Genomic DNA, 17905 nt, shown 5'->3' on the forward strand with positions numbered 1-17905 from the left:
ATGGCTGATGATTCCTTGGATAAGCCAAATGAAACATTGCTTGAAGGACAATTAACGACCGTCAAGTTTTCTCCATCGGAATGCATTGCTTGGCTTACAGTACTTTGTACTGTAGGTATTGCCATAGTAACGGTCAATTCCCTTGCTGTCATTGTTTACCTCAAAGAGCCCCGTCTTCACAAGCGTGGTATGTACTTGGTGATCAGCCTGGCAGTTGCAGACATATGTATAGGGGTGATCACGCTGAGCGTAGACGTGTTCAGATCAGGTCGTAGTTGCAGCCTATGGGAGTACTATCTGTCGCCAGCCGGGGACAGTATTTTACTGGCTGTCCTTTTACTCTTTCCAGTAGCTTCGGTGACAAACCTTGCCGTTATTTCTTTGGAGCGGATGCACGCCACGTTTCGTCCATTTACGCATCGTCTCCTCAAAAAATGGATATTTGGAGCATCTGTTGCGTTCGTTTGGCTTACCGCTGTGCTAAACTCCGCTTGCATGTACTTATATGCCCTCTTTACATTAGGCGGTAAAATTCACTCATATTTGTCAATACTTGCTTGTTGCTTTTTTATTATCGTCATTTCTTATATGTCGATCGTGGCCAAAATGTACTGTGGAACTCATCCTAACCACAACGGCGCAGTGAGTCGAGAAAGAAAACTGACCAAAACACTGTTCATAGTGACAGCTGTATCTTTAGCGTTGCTGCTGCCGCACAATCTTTTTTCTTTCCTCATATTCTCCAAACGAACTTATTCTGGCTTTTCCAGTCAAACATTTCATTTGCGTTTCTTTTTGATTTCTTTAGCTTATGCCAATTCACTAGTCAATCCCATTTTCTATGCCTATAGAATCCCAGAATTCAAAAGAGCTATCTCTTCATTTTGGGCTGTACACCACGAGCTCAAGTATTTCCTCAAAGTGACTCTTAACTTCTATGACTCTTGCTTCCGATGATCACAATTTGCTTGAGTTGGGTATCAATTTATCAAAGAGTTTGCTCGGTCCGTAACAGTAAAAGACGCTCTTTAGCTCGTACTGCATGCGCGCCCTCTTGCAAATCAGAATGTTATGAGATCGCTTGATATCGATTCCAGGAAACGAGCTTAGTTATTTCCTATAATACTCATAATGCAATGTAGATAGTTGAATAATTAAAACTTGAATTGGAAAATGCGTATTAACCGAAGTGTCAACTACTTAAAAAACACGAATGTAAAAAGTATATTCAGGTTGAAATGTGACGTGATTATTATCATCCTCCACCTTCTCCGGCAGAGTGAGTGTTCACTTTAATGCTGTTCCTTCCAGCTAAGGGGGTACCCGGGCTATGATATAACTGATAATTAAATACATGTTCTTTTATCAGAGAACAACGCACTTTTGTCACAAAAAAAATGAGGCAAAAATTAGTGGCATCCAGAAGTTGCCTCATTATAGCATAAGTTAAAATTAGCAAACTTGGTATCAAATTGCCAGAAGAAGTAACAGACGTCAGACAACATTATCTGGCGAGATTTCCTGGTTTTATTCTCACGTATCAGAAATCTTTGCCACCACTCTGTTTTGATCTACGAGGAATAGGGAAACAAAACTGCACAAAAACCCAACCCAAGAAACCGTGATGCACGACTTGTTAGCATACGTTGCGCGTCAATCCTGAGTCTTCTGTCAGGAACCCTTTCTCCAAACAGGTTCAGAAGAAGTCCCAACGTAAGACATGCAAAAGTTTTTTTCGTTTACGGCACCATTTACCATCATTTCAGTTGTGCCGGTTTAAGTCACGTATAACCTAATGTACAATAACTTCATTCAGAATCGATAAAAACAACAACAAGAAAAAGAACTTGAATCATTTGACGGGGAGCCACTAAGCTGCAATAGTCACCCTACCATTCCTCAATAGACCGTTTTACAGTTCTGTGCCCAGTTACCAGGCCTTGGAATTAAAGCGAGACTGTGGTTGACCCTGTTTTCATACAAACCTCACTGTTTTCCTTATGTAAATAGAAACTCGTTAGTATTACAACGACCGGCATCATGATAAGAAAAGCAATGAGGTTTGTACCAAAACCGTGAAGGTCAACTCCAGCCTCGCTTTTATTCGAACTTAGTCTAGTACAAAACGCAAATTAGGTCCCTTTTACCTCTCCTGTCCCTGGACCCGGAGGCGGCAAGAAGACGGCAAGTTCGATTTTATGCTAAACGATCGTAAACTGGAACGAGGCGAGCAACAGATCGCCTCACACGTTCCCGTTTGTACATAGTTTTCATTTTGTTCTTATTAAACCGTTTTATTCGTTAAAAAAATCCTATTTTGATTTGTTTTTTTTCGCTTAAGCCATGGGGTCTGGGACCCTGTGACGTCATACCTTTCGACCAATCGCCTGTTCGATGATGTTATCCCATCCTCCTTTGCATCCCTCCTTATTTTACCTCTTACATCTCTCTTCACCTCATTTTTCCAACATGGACGCTTCCTGAAAGGATTTCCGCCGGTTTCTCCTCTAAAATTCCATGACGTCATTCCTTGACGCGAACTACACAACCATTGAACATATGTATACATTACCTATCTCCGCTGGGGGTAAAAGTAGGTCGAAGTATATGCATAAATTATCCATCTCTGCTGGGGGCATAACCGTGGCGAACGAGCATGCACAACTACTATTTAAGAACAAGTTTGAATTTTGGCAGGGATCTATACCCATACAAGCGGTGTTTCTTTTTTGAATGTCACAAAGCCATAGTGATCTTTAATTAAAATTTTCAAAGTGTATACCTTTTTTTAATTCCGCAATATTTTTCCTCTATTTTAATATACCAGCTTGCTTTTACAGGTGCAATGGAAATAATTAATTTTACTATTACAATTATTATTCAAGTCTTAGATCAGTGATCACTCATTTCCGAAGGCCGTTAATAAGTAATCATTGATTCTGCTTCCAAAATTGATCTTTGCTTTTCAATTCCATTTTTTTCTCTTTTTCACCAATCAATAAGTTATCTTTTTTTAAAGACATTTTCTAAATCTATACCTAGTATTGTTTCTTATTCGCTATTTGCTCTCTATTAATTGGACCTATATTACTGGGGCTTACAAGCCTATCAAATGGGAGACAAGTAAGTTATTGACAAGTTTCATTTTACTCAGCTTCTGTCAATTAAAAGTCCGTAAAAGGGCGCATGACAAGCATTCTGCTGCAGTGATCAGTTCCAGTTGCATTAGTTCATAACAGTCTCCTTTTGCAGTCACATCTACCCAGTTGTGAACCTTCTTCCCATCTTCTGCTGAAAAAAGTAAGTCAAGGTTAAATGCTTTCTGGCGCCTTTTACATCAAGCTGCAATTCAGGAACAAGCTCGTTTTTGTTAAAATGCTTGCCGCACGTGCAGCACGATTATTTTTCCTATTCTAACCAATGATATTCTTGTTTTGTGGCTTTGTCTTTGCCGTCGCCGTCGTAATTTAACTCCCTATTAGACGTTTAACTCTCTACTGGACGGAAGGATGGACTAAGACGGTAGTAATGCAATAAGACCACTGCAAAAAATCTGGCGAACTGTTGCGTGTGAATCCACAGTTGGTAATAAGATCAATCACAAGTCGTAAGAATTTATAACCCTATTTCGAAGCAGCTGCAGAGTGAGTCGTAAAAGAGGGAAACATGATATATCAGGAGCACCCAACGCCAATTTTCGGAAAATATCTGTTCTGAAGACGATTTGAGATCTAGAATTTTCTGAACTTCTTGCTTGCCTGTCTGTCTTATAGGATTTTCGAACATCTAAAACATGGTATAATTGCCCATTTTTAACGGATTTTTACCCTAAAAAGGTCACCTAGAATTTTTGGGAGACTTTCTTCTGGCTGAAATTTTCGAAAAGGTAACTTTTGATCCCTATAATTTTCGGATCACTAGACTTTCAGCTAGGAAATCCGAACAGATGAAAAATTTTTAGGGGTTAAAAATATGCATATATCTACCGTTTTAATAGTAAATACGTTTAAGAATGCTATGTAAGTTGTTTTGAACTATATTCTTGTTGAGTGCCCGTGATATATGGCAATGCAAAGAGACTGACTGTTCAGTTGCGGGGTTTTTTTTTTTTTTACTGGCTAAAAATTCTCGTCGCGTTCGCGTCCTTCAATAATTGTTTCATTTATTACATGAAATTACTTTCATTAACATTAAAATAAGCTCATCGTCGGCGAAAGAAAATATCAAGCACGAGATTTGCATATATAGTGAACTCCAGCTACTGTGGATAAAGCATTGTCATTTACGCTCAGATTCAATTCATTTAGGTAGACATTCAAACAACAAGTTTCATTATTTGACAATTTTGCTTTTTATTTGGAAGTTTCAACATAATACTTGGGACATTCGAACAAAGTTTATTTCATTTTTTACAAATTTCCATTCGTTACTCGATTTAAGGCCGCTGTGTAAAAGCAAAAGTGTTAAATTGCTGCATCGAAGTTTTTTTCCTGTTTTTTTCTCACAGGAATTCAATCTAGCGAATCATATTATGGTTTGATCAGTACCCAAGAGATCATACTATGATGTTTCTGTTCATTTAATCATCACCACGATTCTCTTGAAATCATATTTGGGATCATGATTATGATATATAGTGATAATAATCATAACTATGATTTCAACTGAGAAAGTAAGATCATGTCAGGAAATATAGCTATGATTTCATCGGTCTTCTGAAATTATGTCAGCAATCGTAACCATGATTTCTAGCGGTAAGAATCATAGCTATGATTTCAATTTGTCTTTTGAAATCATGTCTGGAATCAAAACTACGATTGATATGGGTAGGAGTCAGAACTATGATGTGAACTGGGAAACAGAGATCATGTCTCAAATCATAACCATGATTTATAGGTGTCTAACTGTGATAAGAATCATAGCTTTGGTTCCAGAGCCAAATTGTTTGAAGCTCTAATAGCACTGTAATCGAGGTTAAGTACTGTGGCAACGTTGGTATTTAAGCCAGAGTTTATAAGCACCAATCGAACTTGAAACAAACCGATTCAGCCCTGAATAAGTGTATCTCTTTTAAGGTTTGCTAGTGGTGTAGCACCGATGGACACTATATAAAACCTTAAAACAAAGTCTATTCTCCCAAAATGCAAGCATTCAATAATGACAATGCTCTACTGGCAAACTCTGAATATTTATTTTGTGTAACTATACAATAACAAACATTTAAAAATTATGGTAATTTCAGCTCTTATCAACACTATTCAGCTAGCGATGATGCAACATGTACATACTTGTAATGCGAGTTCTTTACCTAAGATAATTTCATCATCAAACACTACATGTACACTAGCATAGTAATTTATCTTACTGCTGCAGCAACAAAACTGTTTTCAATTGTTACATGGTTCTGAATACAACTTTCAAAGGCCCAGTATCACCATCAAAGCTTTGCAATCATCGTTTTTTTATTCAAAACGATAAGTAAGACAAAAGTGATGATATGATTATCAAAAATCTTTTTCTTGGGACAGAGAAAAAAAGTTCAGATGAAATAGGGATTGTTGCACAAAGTCTCTCACATACATCCCCTTGGGATGATACTGGGCCTTTAAAATTTCTGTGATCACTCTTCACTGGTGAAAGAGGGAACTTCCAAACAAATGAAGAGAAATACAGCCTAAAATGTAGTTGTTACAGCACCAAAGAATATTCAGCAATGTCATACACGTACGATCTGAAAGGAAACAGGTTTAAACTCTGTCAAGTGTATATTTTCAGTGAGACAGGTATTACTGTGAATGCATTGTCATTTCACATAAATTCCACAATAAATCTCTTAAGGATTGATTATAAATTCAACTGTACATGCAGTTTGAATACACTGTAGTTCTCTCCTATTAGACGACAGGTGCCAGTTGTTCAAAGGGTTACTACTCAACAGAATATCGCGCTTCTGATTGTGTAAGTAGGGTTTTTACAATGACTGCAAATTCTCGCGCGCTCATTGGCAAATTTTATTGTCAATAAGCGGTCAGACTATTGGTCAGACTTCCTTTTTGTAATGTCCGTTTTTCATGCGTCTGTCCTGTTATTGACAATGAATTGTGGTCCTCGTATCCACTCGGCGATTCACAGCTACTTTGGCAATGTTATGACGAAATTCATGATCAATAACAGGACAGACGCATGAAAAACTGACATCAATTTATTAAACAGAGCGCCATACGGAAGTTGCAATGGAACACTGCCATGGCCGTAGCTAGCGGAGGGGCAAGGGGGACAAATTATTCCAAAGAAAACTTAATGTAGTCTCTTTCTGGAGTGTTGGGCAGATAGTTTGGACTTTACTGATATTACCTTTGAATCTTTTCACAGCCGATCCGCTTGTCTTGATTGATAAACATATTTTTGAGGAAAATCCATTTGCAGACATCATAGACTAATCTGCTGCTTAGCGATTCATCAATTCATCAATACTTCAATACGAATAACAATAATAATACAACTTTATTGGGTAAACTCAAATTACTGGTAAAACCACTAGTTTACAAAACTTAACCTCTAAAAGTACCTCTCTTTCTAAACTTGGACTGATTAATGTTTACTTATGACAAAATATCTATGAAAGAAGCACTTCCGTGCCTCTGCATTTCGATTTTTTTCTGGGAGCGCATTCCCCCAGACCCTCGTAACGACTTGTGCCACCGGCGCTTACTTCTTTGACCCCTATCACGAATATATGCAAATAAGAGTCATGTATGCCCGTATATACTATCCACCGTAGGCACACTGTGTACAGTAGGAACAGCTATCTACACTGTGTACAGTAGGAACAGCTAACTACACTGTGTACAATGGGAAAAGCTATCCACACTGTCTACAGTAGGAACAGTTATCTTCACTGTCTACAATGGGACCAGCTATCTACACTGTCTACAATGGGAATAGCTATCTACGCTGTCTACAATGGGAACAGCTATCTACACTATCTACAGTAGGAACAGCTATCTACACTGTCTACGATGGGAACAGCTATTTACAGAGCCTCTCTATGCACGATGCCCTTGAGGTAACCTTTGCGCGTATCTTTCTATTTTGAGAACTAAACCTTCAGCAGGAGACTCACACTTACATCAGTTTGGACACTTTACATACATTGTTTTTGCTATTTTTGTCTTCGTTTAAAGTAACTTAATTTTGATTGGCCATTCTAAAGCAGTGCGTGCAGAGCTGAAGAACTTGTGGCGTTCTAAAAATACAAAGATACGCGCAAAAGTTGGCTCAAAGGGCTTGGGCTCCTGAAAACACCAGGGCCCCATGATTAGGAGCCTCCCTATGCACTATTTCCTTCAGTCACCCCTTGCCGGTTATTTTCTACTTTTAGAACTAACCCTTCAGCAGGAGACTCACATTTACACCAATTTGCACAATTTGCAGGCAACGTTTGTGCTATTTTTGTCTTCGATTGACAATACCTTTATTCTGATTGGCCAATCTAAACAGTGCGTGCAGAGCAGGAGAACTCGTCGTGTTCTAAAAATAGAAAGATATGCGCAAAGGTTGTCTCATAGGGTTTGTATGGGAGAGGCAACTCTCTACTCGTGTGTAACACATAAAATGCGGATGATTAAATATAGATATAAATATTCAATCGGCTTGCCTTCTTTCTCTTTATTTCCTCAGAGCTAAAGCACTCTAACACTCATTTTACTGTTAACTTTTGGATTTGAACATTTCTGCTAGAAAGATGAAAATTTCATTAGGTGACATTCTATACTCTTTTTAATTTCCAAGTAATCGAATAAAAACCTTTATTTTTCCAAGTAAGCAGAGCATACAGTTAAAAAGTGGTATTCATCCTCTATTTCTTTTTTACCAATTGGGCAAATACCTTTTTCAGCTTCTTTAACGGTCTCCAAAAGCTTCCTGTCTCTATATAGTATTTCTGACAATAAAGCGAAACGTAACTGACAGAAATAGTTACTTATTTTGCCTGCACGGACAAGAGAATTGGCATCAATCGAGAGGGATTACGGGCATGATTTTTCTAATATGTGTAGTAGGCTGTTACGATTTGATTCCTCATTCTATGTGTATGAGGTCTTTACTGACCTATGAGTCCCTGTATCTACACTGTTGTTATGTCTTGTATGTATAGGGAAAATGACTAATTTATGGTTGCGTATTAAAACGTAGTAGCAGTTAGTTGCGTCGGGTATGAAACTGTCTGCAATGGGAAAAGCTATCCACACTATCTACAGTAGGAACACCTATCTACACTGTCTACGCTGGGAACAGCTATCTAAGCTGTCTACAATGGGAACAGCTATCTACACTATCTACAGTAGGAACAGCTATCTACACTGTCTACGATGGGAACAGCTATCTACAGAGCCTCTCTATGCACGATGCCCATGAGGTAACCTTTGCGCGTATCTTTCTATTTTGAGAACTAAACCTTCAGCACTAGACTCACACTTACATCAGTTTGGACACTTTACATACATTGTTTTTGCTATTTTTGTCTTCGTTTTAAAGTAACTTAATTTTGATTGGCCATTCTAAAGCAGTGCAAACAGAGCTGAAGAACTTGTGGCGTTCTAAAAATAGAAAGATACGCGCAAAAGTTGGCTCAAAGGGCTTGGGCTCCTAAAAACACCAGGGCCCCATGATTAGGAGCCTCCCTATATGAAAATTTCATTAGGTGACATTCTATACTCTTTTTAAATTCCAAGTAATCAAATAAAAACCTTTATTTTTCCAAGTAAGCAGACCAAACAGTTAAAAAGTGGTATTCATCCTCTATTTCTATTTTACCAATTCGGCAAATACCTTTTTGAGCTTTCTTTAACGGTCTCGAAAAGCTTCCTGTCCCATCCTGGTCAGAGTTTTTCTCTGTCCTTGTGTGGGCCCAATTCCAATACTAGGGTTGATCCCTGATGCAATAATTGGGTACAAAAACTTCACAGTAGTGTTAGGCCTCACTCGAACTTGGAACCATTACTCAAAATGCTACTGAAGGACAACAACTAGCGATTACCTAAAATTAGGCTTGGGCCGAGCCGAATTTGTCCTTGCGAATAACATCTCACATACCCACGGCCAGCTCCCGTTCTGGCCTTGTAGCTCAGTCGAGCAGCGGCGATCTAATCCGAAGGTCGTGGGTTCAAATCTCACCCCGGTCAGGGTTTTTCTCTGTCCTTGTGTGGGCCCAATTCCAATACTAGGGTTGATCCCTGATGCAATAATTGGGTACAAAAACTTCACAGTAGTCTTATAGGCCTCACTCGAACTTGGAACCATTTCTCTATATAGTATTTCTGACAATAAAGCGAACCGTAACTGACAGAAATAGTTTTTTATTTTGCCTGCACGGACAAGAGAATTGGCGTCAATCGAGAGGGATTACGGGCATGATTATTCTGATATGTGTAGTAGGCCGTTACGACTTGATTCCTCATTCTATGTGTATGAGGTCTTTACTGACCTATGAGTCCCTGTATCTACACTGTTGTTATGTCTTGTATGCATAGGGAAAATGACTAAGTATGGTTGGGTATTAAAACGTAGTAGCAGTTAGTTGCGTCGGGTATAAAAATATTGGTGACCTGGCGGAGGTATCTTCATATTTGTTACTTTCTATTGTTTTCAATTTTCGGTTGATTCTCGTATAGCCCTTTTGGTGAGCATGTCGTTCCTCAACGACAAAGTAGGCAGGGAAGAGCGACCCTGGGAACGAGGTTGTCGTTTATGTTGTAGCGCATAGGCCAAAATTATACTCTGGTTTTTGAAAATGTCGGACAGCACCGACGTCACTGTTCGCAACGTACATGATATTATAGATTGTGTGGCTCATTTTATGACAGGGAAAAGAGCGAAAATAAGAAAGAAGTACAAATGAAAGAAGAAAAGACAAAAGAAGTACAAACAGAGCGGAGATAATGCAATTCATTGAACAAGCAAATAAACACCACCCCACAATAAACGACATTTTTGGATACAAACACTGGCAATTACAAAGGCGAAAGGTTCAAGAGCAATTCAGTCCTTGATGCGCGCACACACTTCAAACCTACTGAAACATTCAACACGGGCACTTCTCCTCGTGCCACTCACCAGGTGTCAAACAAGGGTTCGTCAAAGGCGAAGCTCTGAGACTTCTTTAAGCTCATCCAAAATTTGAAATCACGCCTACGTGAAAGAGTTTATCCCAAAAATCTTGTTCAAAGCAACCTATCAGAAGCACAAATTAAAAACAGGAAACTTGCACTCCTTCAAAAACCACAGGAAAGCAAACGAATCTTGCCCTTCGTTACACAATACCACCCAGCAGCGACGAACTTAAACAAATTCTCATGAAAGACTGGCATTTAATAGAGCGACAACCATTGCTCAAAGGAATCTAAAAACCCGCGCCTCATATATTACTAAAAGAGGGCGGCCGATCAAATATACTCGTAAGAGCCAAATTACAAAACTGAAAGGCTAAAACACGCGCTATGGAGTCGTGTAGGCCTGTCACCCTGGTACATTGCTAAACTTAAACCGAGTAAAAGAAAGTGGAAAATAAGAACATATTTAATTACTACTAACAATGGACAATCACGCATCATTTTGGTTTCAAAACTGTGATTTTGCGCGAAGCTGCAATTAAGGTCAATTGAATCATGAAGGTTGGTAGAAAAAACTAACAAGGTGTATTCTAAATCACCTGTTGTTGTAATTGACGACGAGGTTTGGACATCATGCTGTGACGCCATGACCAGGACCGGGATTGGCCGATAAAAACATTCAAGATTTCGGCATGAAGGGAAAATTTTGGTCGGGATGGCGGGATTGAAGAACCCTATTGGGGACCCTCATTCTAGTATACGCTCTTATATTGCGCCAATTGGCAAAAAATGAAAATCTACTTGTTGAAATTCTTGAGAGACTTTGTAAAAGACAGGTGGAAATTTTAACAGTATAACTTTATTCAAAACACTGAGAAAGGAAAAATGGAAAAACACAGTATTTTCGTGCAACTGCCGCTTATCAACTCGATCCCCGAATCAGTGTTCTAGAACTGGTAAATATTACATCATGTTTCCTAGGATAGCAAGATCTTTTTCTCAAAATAACAATTTTTTTTTTCCTGCGAAAAAATTTAATATCGGAACAGTACGTCTTTGGAAAGTTCCATACGCTGTAACTGAACGGTCCACAACAATATGCTTCGGAGTGCAATGTTTTACTCCTCCTCACTCGTCAGCGGATTTTTCTCTCCTTGGACGAACTCCAAGCATATGACGAACTAAGTTTTGTGAAAATCGCGTGATTCACTGAGGCCTTTTAATTAGTAAGCATGTTAGTAACCATGTTTTCTACCACAGGTAGACTTGCGATCATCTAGGTCGCCACCCCAGTCTGCATCCGAGTAACCCACGCAATCTTTCATCTACCCTTTGCTGCAGAGCAGACCCAATTCTTGTGTTCCATACAGATGTCGCATGATCCGTTAAACTGCTGCCCAGTGCAGATTTGTGGACTCTTCACAGCATTTCTGCAACATTATTCGTGACGTATAAGCAATATCTGGCCTTGTTCTAGTTGATAAATACAGCAGGCTTCCAACAGCAGACTGATGCTTTGCTTGATTTATCTTCTCACTGTCTTCTGCAGTTTTGACTAACTTCAGTCGAACCCACGTCGACTTAGTTTGTGACTGGTTTGGAGTTCTCCATACCAAACTTCTTCAGAACACTCGTGAATGCTGGTTGGCCTAGCCACACTTCTCCATCAGTGACATTTTGAATGCTTTTGACACCCAAGAAGTGATGAGCCTTGCCCATCATTTCATCTTTCATTACAAACTGCTTGGCTAATTCGTCCTTGATTTCTGCCATTCGCTGGATTCTCACTCTTACAGGCAAGTAGCAGATCGTCAGATGTGAGCAGAGATAATACACATCTCACTAACTGAGGTGATGTATACACAGGGATCTCCGTTGGTTTGCACAAATCCCATCTTCTTCAGCTTGATGTCCTGTACAGTAGTATTCCAGCATCTTGGAGACTGCTTGAGGCCATAGATACTTCGATTCAGACTACATCGTCTTCTTTGCCGTTTTCCTCAAAACCCTCTGGCTGTTTCATATACACCTCCTCTTGAGGATCTCCATTTAAGAACTGAAGCAGTGGTCAAATCCATCTGAGGTAAACCGTGCTACGCTGCAAACGAAAATATTGTTCTAACTGACAAGAAACTAATCATTGGGCTAAATGTCTCGTCACAATCGCTTCCGAACTTTTGAGAAAAACCTTGAGCCACGAGTCGAGCCTTGAACCGTTCGACTGAAACATCATGCAGTGTTGGTCTTGACCTTGAACACCCACGTACTGCCTATAGCTATGGTCACCCATTCACTGTAGTAGTCTGGCGGCTTGCTCTTTCTGGTGGACCATCGTAATTCGAGCTTTGATTCTTCATCTTGAATTGGCACTTCTAAAGAGTAATCAAAATCCACGAGGGAAAAATTCTTGACGGAAGCCCGTTCAATGCCGCGACAAATAACAATCAAGTTAACACGCTTTCACAATTGGGTTGAATTCAATAAATCGTTGCATGCTGTCAACAGAAATATCGCTTAAAATGTATTTTGTAGAGTGTTTTCACTCACGTGATTTCCACCGAAACAAAGGAAAACGTTTGCATGATAATAAAGTCACCTGAAAACACTGTATGTGGACGAAAAAGCACTTAATTCAGATTGAGAATCTATTTCGCTTTCTCTGTATAAGCAACTGTTAACCAATCAGCATCAAGTAATAATGCCCTCCTGATTTTCTCCTGATTACCAAAAGTGCCTTCGTGATTAAGAAAGCCCTTCGTCTCAGCCAATCTATTGACAACACTATAGTAGCCAAAGCGCGATCTTTTCTAGCCATGAACTTTGAATACCTTACTTGTACTCATTTTCGCGCACCTCATGCAGGACTTATTCGCGCAACTTTAAATTCGCGCAAGAATTTCCTTAGCGGGCATTCAAAACAATGCGAGTTTGGAAATGTACAGCAAAATGCAGGCATTTCTGGTAGAATACTACGTGGAGCCTGACTGAAAGAATCCCAACCGAAAGTGCTGAGGATGATGATGAACTAGACATTTTTTTGCTTTTTAACGTTGTAAGAACACTTTAAAAAACATATATCATATGTGTACGCATGAATAAGACAAATGGTTTGCACTTCTAACAACGAGTGCCGGTCTCATATTACACCACTAACCTTTTCACGCGAATTATATTTGGCACAATACTAAATTTCGTGCACCTAGGCGAGTACTTCGCGAATTTTGATACGAATAAGGTATTCCGCAGTTTCTTCCTCAGCGGGAGCATCCTCGTTTCCGCTATAAATATCCCAGAGTCTGTCTCTCATCAGCGCCATTCTGTGTAGGATAATTGTTTCCATTCAGTGGAACTACGGTATCGTGACGGTTCTCAACTCACTTGCCATATTTTCAATGCAAATTTCTTGTAATACTATAACTTTTAGAGGTCAGGTTACAGAGTTCAAAGTAGCGATACGACGACGTAGTTTCTCTTCTTCACGCTTGTTTGTATGGGCCCATAACTTGTTAAAAATCCTGAAACCCCGCAAAACACAGCCGGCAATTTCGACACTTCAATTTTACTCAAGACACTGAGAAATAAAAAATGGAAAAACATGTATTTTGGTACAAATGCAGCTTATCAGCTTGCATCATGTTTCCTAAAATAACACGATATTCGATGTCGGTGAACAGAAACAAAACATGCACAGTCACTGAACAAGAATATGCCAAGAGTGTAGTGTTCCAACACTACCGCGACTTTGCTCACAGTTATTGTACTTTCTAATTGCTCGAATCATTGTCGCATAACTCTATATCGCAGGTACCTCTTTTCACAAAACAATGCAAAAAAGAATGTGCTTTTTCAACACAAACTGTGTTTAAATAAGCGGAACTCAGTGAAAGTCCGTCGTTACTACTTATTTCTCTATTTTATCAGGCCAGATCAATGGCCTGCGATCAAGACCTCCCTCCCTACTTATCATTTAAAGAAAAGTACGCCTTTATCGCAGGTTATGTATTGGTCAGCTATTGACACGAAGGTTTCCCAAATATTAATGCCTTTATTCAGCTTGACGTAAAAAGACACACAGCGAGCTTTTTGCTCCAGGTGCTTCCTTCACTTCTCACGAGTCCCAGTTGGTTCGGTTCACTTTTTTCGTGACATTTTGCCTGCGAGTTTCCCTTGTCCTAATTGTTTGCATCTTTGCAGTTCCAGTGCTACTATTAATCAAGGTAAGGTTTTCCTTTAAACCCCAAGTGCACATAATATGAGGCACACCGTGAACTTTTTCCGCGAGCAAGTATTTCGCTTACGTTCTTGCAAGAGATCTTTCCAGCTGTCTTTCAGCCACAAAAAAATGAGAGTTTGATGCGATGAGGTTGAAGGTCGAGGCGGAAATATTCCTTGAAATGTGCAAGCTGCTTGGCAAACAATTGCAAGTAAACCGGGAGAGTCTCAGAGAGAAATCGACCCTACGGCTGCCGCAACACGTGCACAGGTCGGATACTAAAACCAGCGAGCTGCATGACTGCTCCTGGTGAACTTACTCGCTTACATAGGTTATTCTATGATCGCATACCTTAGCACAGCCGAATTCAGTGCAATGTTTCATTCTTCCTTAGCGTCATCATTTGAGGTTCTTCAAACGTCCTCGGCGAACATTTTTATCCGGCGGTCTATACTATTATTAAAAGTACTTCTCTGGGATCTAATAAAATACAAAATCTGGCAAGTAACAATTAAATACAGTAAAAAGAAGGCACATGAAAAGCGAGAAAAAATCTCCGAAATTGAAGCGTCTTTGAAGATTAGTGTAGTGAGGAAAACTGCATTGCTAACCCTACTGATGCTAACTGTGAACGCGTTGAGATTTTGCAAATGGAATATGACTCCCTCTACGACGAGATGGCCAAAGGTGCAATAATTCATTCAAAAGCCACTTGGTAGGAAAAGGGAGAAAAGAGGAATAAGTATTCTTGAATTTAGAAAATCACAGGAAAACGAAAAGCTTGAGTCCGCAAGGTCTTTAATGATGAGGGGACTTTGGTTACAGATCCTAAAAAAGTACTGCTACTGGAAATTGCATGAAATGTACTACTCGAATCTCTCCAAAAGTGATCTCCTCACTTCGTCCGAAGATTTGTTATATAGCTTTCTAAATAACCCCTGGATACCAAGACTAAGTGTTGACCAGGTCCAAACCAGCTGTGAAGGAGCGCCGACTGTTTCTGAATGTTTTAAAAGTGTCTCCAATTTTTTGGCAGGAATAAGTCACCAGGCGATGATGGACTAACAGTTGAATTTTATAAAACCTTTTGGAATAAAGTAGGAAATTTGGTGGTTGACAGTTTAAATTTCGCCTACGAATACGGCGAGCTATCGAACTCTCAAAAAGAGGCTGTCGTAGCGTTGATCGAGAAAAAGGATAGGGATAAAAGAGATTTGTCACACTGGGACCAATCTCGCTGATTAACATGGGCGTAAAAATAGGATCAAAAGCTATTGCGAAAAGATTGGAGAAGATTCTTCCATACGTAATCCATCACAATCAATGCGCATATGTTAAAGGTAGAACGATTTTTGATGTTGTTATAATTAGAACCATAGAGGACGTTATGGATTTCACGGAAAAGTGTCATATTGATGGAAGATTGATCTGCATAGACTTTCAGAAAGCGTTTGATACTGTAAGTAGGGAATTCTTGTTTCGCACTTTATCTGCATTCGGCTTTGGTTCTTCGTTTATTCAATGGGTTTATACTTTGTACAATAAAATAAATATTCCCAGTTGTGTCCTAAACAATGGCTACTCGACCTCGTCGGTTGCTGTCGAGCGGGGAGTCAGGCAAGGCGATCCCCTATCAGCCTACCTTTTTATTATGGTTTTAGAAATTTTGAGTATTAGCATACGTGGTAATAATGACATTCAGGGTATTCCGGTGGATAACAAGGAGATTAAACTTGGACTATTTGCAGATGATCTGACTGGCTTTTTAAGGAACAATCATTATTTGATACAGGTTTTAGATGTTGTAGAACGTTTCAGAAAATGTTCTGGACTTAAGGTGAACGAAGACAAAACAGATATTGTTACTAGGTAATTGTGCCTAAACTACATCATTAAATTGTATCAAGTCCCAGATTGATACTTGGAGTGCATTTTACATACGATAAACGATTAAAACAGAAGCTGAACTTCGAGGAATTAATTAACGCTATAAAACAAAAGCTACGAATTTGGAGATGGCGAGACATCACCATTATTGGCAGAATCCAAATTGTCAAAACGTTCATTATCCCAATTTTTCTCTATCGAACCAGCTTGTTATGCTTTGATAAGGAATTTTTGAAGAATTCGAATACGATAATTTATGATTTTATCTGGAAAAATAAAGGTAAAGTTAAGCATTCTGCAATTATAAGTGACATCGAAGATGGGGGACTCAAAGCCCCGCATTTGGAAACCGTAATTGAAACTCAGAAAATGCTTTCTTGCAAGAAACTCGCAAATGATCAGGCAGCCAGTTGGAAAACTATTTTAATAAATTACTTACAGCCAGTTGGAGGTAAATTGATTTCATGTTGTAATTTTGACTTAAAAAACTGCCTACAGTATAAGGTTACCAACATTCTATGAAGAATGTTTGAATTGATTTGCTAAGTGTTCAGCAGCAAGTTATGATTGCATTCAAACATCTCACACAGTCGAATGAGTTTCAAACATTATTTTATGGAACAATAAACTAATTTGCATTGATGGAAAATTTTTTTATTTCAAGAGGTAGCAAGAAAAAGCCTACACATGTACGCATTGCGTACCTATGTTTTTTTCCAAAGTTAAGACGTTACAGCCAAAAGCCCTTCAACTTTCTAGAAACCAGGTTGAAATCCATGTTGACACGATCGAGTTATAGAAATTGTAGGTCAAGTTACGTGTCGGGATGGTCGAGTTTCGTGGAAAAAGCTCCAGTTCTTCCTACTGATTGTTGAGTTTCTGCGATCTTGTGTCGAGTTCTCGCTGTTTAGTGTCGAGTTTCTGCGATCTAGCGTCGAGTTCCCGCGATCCAGTCTTGAGTTTCTGCCATCGATTATCCAATTCTCGCTAGCGAGTTTTCAAATTCTGGCTAGCTAGATTTCAAATTCTGGCTAGCTAGATTTCAAATTCTGGCTAGCGAGTTTAAGATTAATGTAAACCGAAAGCGAAACCGGGCAAAAAAGACGTTTAGGCAAACAATACGAGACCGTTAGCGGTGCTGTGCGCTCAAATCAGTGTGTTGAAACTATTTCGCAGGAATTCACAGCATGATATGCCTTGCTTTATTGCATAACTTAACACTGACAGACCCCAATCAATAATTAGCACCATGGATAGCACAAAATATTGTACTGGCAAAATACTCAAGGTATTTGCGCGAGATCGCGTTTCGCCTTTCTCGCGTGGCTTGATTTTCACACTCAATGAATTCCATGTTTCGCTCGCTCTACTATCCCTGGAAAATGAAGAACTGTTCGACAGTGCGAAGATAGATATATTTTTTTATAGTACGGTTACCACGAGAAACACAAACTCTGTAAACTAGAGATTTTTTTATCTAGCTAGAACCCGCGTTGCAACGTAATTTCCCAGCAAGTTAAGTAGCGAATATTCAATTTCCCAGCCAGCGCAATGCTGCCCTGTAGAGTGGGTATTTTGCAGAGAGGTTCCGTACGGTACTACTGCCATATGACGATGACCTTTATCACAGAGGGAAGGATCAGGCTCTCTAGTGTAGACTGTTGTTTGAGGGATTCCCGTTGGACAAAACGCAACT

The 17905-nt window shown here is 39.4% G+C and overlaps 2 protein-coding genes and 1 pseudogene across 3 annotated transcripts in view; 2 read left to right on the forward strand and 1 right to left on the reverse strand.

Annotated features, from left to right (window-relative positions):
* LOC138020323 (D(2) dopamine receptor A-like) lies at positions 1–15563 on the forward strand. Its single transcript, XM_068867326.1, has 3 exons — positions 1–526; positions 809–908; positions 15359–15563. The coding sequence occupies exons 1-3, from the start codon at positions 1–3 to the stop codon at positions 15561–15563; spliced, it is 831 nt and encodes a 276-aa protein (XP_068723427.1).
* Positions 1–17905, reverse strand: part of LOC138021412 (cytochrome c oxidase assembly protein COX18, mitochondrial-like) — a 401574-nt gene that overhangs the window by 40051 nt on the left and 343618 nt on the right. The gene's annotated exons all lie outside the window — the stretch shown is intronic.
* LOC138019729 (collagen triple helix repeat-containing protein 1-like) overlaps positions 14136–17905 on the forward strand; it is a 17074-nt pseudogene continuing 13304 nt past the window's right edge.

Source organism: Montipora capricornis, chromosome 10, assembly GCF_036669925.1.
Source record: "Montipora capricornis isolate CH-2021 chromosome 10, ASM3666992v2, whole genome shotgun sequence".
In the NCBI taxonomy this organism is placed as follows: Eukaryota; Metazoa; Cnidaria; class Anthozoa; order Scleractinia; family Acroporidae; genus Montipora; species Montipora capricornis.

Bases quoted from the DNA above. Each gene is read 5' to 3' on its own strand.
- LOC138020323 (XM_068867326.1), top strand. From the start codon at position 1: ATGGCTGATGATTCCTTGGATAAGCCAAATGAAACATTGCTTGAAGGA. The intron at 527-808 runs GTAAAATTCACT...TGATTTCTTTAG, and splicing joins TGCCCTCTTTACATTAGGCG to CTTATGCCAATTCACTAGTC. The intron at 909-15,358 runs GTATTTCCTCAA...ATTTTTTGGCAG, and splicing joins GCTGTACACCACGAGCTCAA to GAATAAGTCACCAGGCGATG.